Source organism: Pseudomyrmex gracilis, unplaced genomic scaffold (assembly GCF_002006095.1).
Source record: "Pseudomyrmex gracilis isolate BER0280 unplaced genomic scaffold, ASM200609v1 scaffold_805, whole genome shotgun sequence".
Classification (NCBI taxonomy): Eukaryota; Metazoa; Arthropoda; class Insecta; order Hymenoptera; family Formicidae; genus Pseudomyrmex; species Pseudomyrmex gracilis.
This window is the reverse complement of record NW_018021389.1, coordinates 51,004-55,184: the sequence shown is the minus strand read 5'-3', so window position 1 is coordinate 55,184 and position 4,181 is coordinate 51,004. Positions and strand designations below refer to the sequence as shown.

The 4,181-nt window shown below is 34.8% G+C and overlaps 1 protein-coding gene across 1 annotated transcript; it reads left to right on the top strand.

Annotated features, from left to right (window-relative positions):
* Positions 1-1,634: 1,634 nt before the first annotated feature.
* On the top strand, positions 1,635-2,123 carry LOC109861510. The gene is made up of 2 exons (XM_020441190.1): positions 1,635-1,997; positions 2,085-2,123. Exons 1-2 carry the CDS (start codon positions 1,635-1,637, stop codon positions 2,121-2,123), a joined length of 402 nt encoding a protein of 133 aa, XP_020296779.1.
* Positions 2,124-4,181: the final 2,058 nt, after the last annotated feature.

Here is a 4,181-nt window from a genome sequence, read left to right as displayed (position 1 = left end):
TAAGAAATTGACCAATCACAGACAACTTGCAGAAGAATAATCGACTGTGATTGGTCAATTTCTTACGACTTATAGCTTACGACTGTACTGCAAAACAGGCATTAGGCCTGTACAATCGTACGGTGGTCAATCGTACCGTGGTCAATCGTACCGTGGTTAATCGTACCGTGGTCTATCGTACAGTGGTCAATCGTACGGTGGTCAATCGTACGGTGGTCAATCGTACCGTGGTCAATCGTACGGTGTTAAATTCTTTGCGTCAAATAGAATGTGGTTAATCGTACGGTGGTCAATCGTACCGTGTCAAATCGTACGGTGTGCTATTCTTGCGGTGTCCAATCGTACTGTGGTCAATCGTACCGTGTCTAATCGTACGTGTCCAATATTACGTGTGCAATCGTACTGTGTCCAATTGTACCGTGGTTAAATGGACGTCACCCTATGCTCGATGCTCGCCTCGTACTTGTTCGCGCAAGCTTGTTAAGCCGCATTCGCAGCTTGCGCGAGCAAGACCCCCGGTCAGGTATGTTCTTTTTGACCCGACCAATCAGCAGAAAGGATGCAATTATTCTTTTTTCTGGTTGTCGCTGTGTTTTTTCCAACCCGTACGCGTGTTGTACACGCCAACGCGATCTACGTTCTACCATTTTTGGAATTTAGTGGAAAATTACTAGATTCCCGAAATCGTGGAATACTTGCACAGTGCGTTTAGGCAGTGTGCTTTTAGCGCTATAAGCGCATCTTAGCCGTTTATGGAGCTGTTTTGTAGCGCTAACAGAGTGGTGTTGACGTCACTGTTGACGTCATTACTCGCGCTAATTCTGCTCAAGATTTCGAGGTGAGGCACGATGTGGTAATAGCGCTTATAGCGTCAAAATGTCCTCCTTAAACGCTGTATAAATGTTCCTTTGTTTTTATCTACCTTGTCTGCCGATTCACAAAGTACATCTTTAGTATTTCTTTATTTATTTTAAATATATATTGAAAATGGACCAAAAAGTACAAGTAACTTTAGAAGTTGGTGATACTGGTTTACTTTATACAACTTATCTTTTACCAAAAGATGCGCATAGAGTAAAAACTGGTAAGTAAAAGGAGGTTATGTTTTGAATAACATTTAATTTGAATTTTTAATTAATTTGAATGTGTATTAATTTAGACGTTTAAGAGAAGTTTATATTTATAGTTGCACGTACATCCGACATGCCGGGTCGAAATGAATACTTAGTTGTTAGGTTACTGTGTTATGTATTTTTATTATTTTCAGATATTGTTTTTGCTTCTGAGGTTCTGTCTGCCTTAAAGAAAAACCAAGCAAAGTTAAGTTCATCAAGTTCTATGGCTTCAACTGCATCAACGTTAGATGCTGAAATTCCTGAATCAGAACACGATTCAGTGTTCAAATGGTCGCATCAAGTTGTTCTACTTCTCATTGAAGAGTATCGAAAGCAAGAAGACGATGTCATATCAGGTAAGAAAATAATATGTTGTTTACTATAATGACCTGTTTTTGGTTTTCTCATGTTTTTATAGGCAAAATGTCGCAAAAGCAAATGTGGAAGTCGATCAGTGAAGTCCTTTGTAGCTATGGACATGATGTTACTGGCCCACAGTGCTAAAGTAAATTCAATAGGATGAAGAGAACATACAAATCCATCAAAGATCATAATTCTAAGTCAGGAAATAATCCTCGGTCTTGGCCTTACATTGAGGTGATGGAATCTTTGTTAGAAGAAAAACCTTTTATGAATCCTATTGCTCTGGCTTCCTCTTCAAATCAAGCTTGTATACAGAATGAGAGTAGTGACTCTTTACTCGACAGTGACACTTCTACTGGCTCTTCACACTCACGCAAAAGGAAGACTTCTCAACTTGCGGACGTCATTATGAAAACCCGAAAGATTGCCGAAGAAAATAAACTAAAACACCATCAGCAGATAATGAATCAGCGAGGTGAAATCTTAAATGCATTAAATAAGCTTATTGATAAATTGCAAGTAAGTAATTGTTTTGTTAAAGTTATTAATCCTCAATTTCTTTATTTTAACTTTATTNATTTTGATATTGTTTTTGTTTGTTAGTAGATCAAATGGAAGCATAGTATGGAGATGATACATCTGTGATGATACTTTTATTTCTGTGATAATATATCAAATCTTAGTGTTTTAAAAATAAGAGAAGATAATAATTTTATTTTTATAATGAAAAGTAAACTATCTTACGTAGAATATTTTTATTTCTGTGATGTATCAAATCTCAGTGTTTTTAAAAGAAAGATAAAATATTACATATTTTTATTTTTGTAATGAAAAGTAAGATATCAAACGTAGAATATTGTTATACATGTAATATTGTACAAAATTTCAGTATTTTAAAAGTAAAATAAGATAATAGTTTTATTTTTGCAAAGAGAAATAAAATATTTAACATGTAATAAAATATTTTTATTTCTGTAATAACGTACAAACTTAATATTATCAAAGTAAAATAATATTTTTATTTCTGTGATAACGTACAAAATCTCAATATTTTATATGTTACATCTGTATCTATGTTATCTAAATAAAAACTGTATCTATGTTATCTAAATATAAACATTATTACAAAGCTACACGCACGAAACAATCTCAATTTACAAATATCATTTAGGAAAACTCTCCGCATTCGATAACTATTTTGTAGTAACCATTTATGCACTAAACAAATCGCAAAGGAAGCCTTTCAGAAATATGATTCCTTTTGGCAACACCTACCTCTTCATATAGTGTAGGATCTTGATAAAGATAATTGTTTCTGCCTCATTAATAGCATCAAAATCTATCTCATCTCCTCTTAATAGGCAAATATTATGCATCGTACAACATGCAATTATAAACATTGGAATTAAATCACATCTATCCATTGCAAGAACAGTCCGTATACTACAAAATTTTGTCTTCAATATTCCAAAAGCCCTTTTAATTGTTATTCTAGCAGAAGAATGACAGAAATTGAAGTTTTTTTGTCTAGGAGTGAGATGTCCATTGTCACGATAAGGAACAATGAGATTTTCGTGTAATTGATATGCGCCATCTCCGAGGATATGACAATCATCGGGAAATTTCTCAGGATTCCCTAACCACTCCTGTAATTCTGATAATCGAAATACTCGCTGGTCATGCACAGACCCTGGATATCCCGCGAAGCAATGAATAAAATGTGCTTTATGGTTACACACTGCCTGATAAAATCATGAAAGAACTTATATTAATCTAAATTATATTAATATGGATATAGAATTTTAGCTTAAGTACGCAATGAGATGTCATATTTTCATGTTCGGACAAATATGACGTACTTGTAGTTGAATGGAATAATGTCCTTTACGATTTACATATGATGCTGGTTGAATACGAGGAGCTTGAATGTTTATATGAGTACCGTCTATAGCACCAATAACTTTTGGAAAACCACTGGTAACTTCGAATCCAGTACAAACTTCATTGACATTGTTGCCTGATGGCCATTTGATGACAGTTGGTGCCAAATCATAAACAGCTCTTACCACTCTTCGTGTGGCATTGAGAGCAGTAGTTCGACATCAAACTTCTCACTTATAGATCTAAAACAAAAATAATTGGTAATTGAAAGAAAAATAATAAGCAAGAACTACTACAATTGTGATAACCAAAAATATCAATTTCACAAACATTACTCACCTATAGACATCAGGAGTTGCCATGCGCCATATTGCAATAAGAAATTGCTTTTCAGGAGAAATCATTGGCAGTCCTGTATGTATTCTCTTCAATCTCGGAACGATAATAGCAAGTATAAACTCAAATGTATCTCTAGATATTCTGTGCCATAAAATAGAATCACAAGACAAATAAATACACAAATACACATGCAAAAATAGTTAAGGTTAGGTGCAAATAATAACTCATCCTACCGGAATATAATAAAAAAATACAATGTACAATTTTCAATTTACCTAAAATGTAACTTAAATTGTTTATCACTATAGGTAGGCACAATGTTCTCCACGTAGTTTTCCAATCTTGGTGTTACGTCCTGAGCCTATGGTTACGGTCGGGCATTTGTGGTAGTACGCAACAGACGCACTGACACATTCAAGCGAACGTGATATCTATCCCGGCACACTGACACAAGGAAGGAAGTCAGGAATGCGCGGGTCGAGC

What these genes read in the sequence shown, in the direction of transcription:
- LOC109861510 (XM_020441190.1), top strand. Translation starts at nt 1,635, where the DNA reads ATGAAGAGAACATACAAATCCATCAAAGATCATAATTCTAAGTCAGGA. An exon ending in AGCTTATTGATAAATTGCAA is followed by an intron (nt 1,998 to 2,084) that starts GTAAGTAATTGT and finishes GTTTGTTAGTAG; the next exon opens with ATCAAATGGAAGCATAGTAT.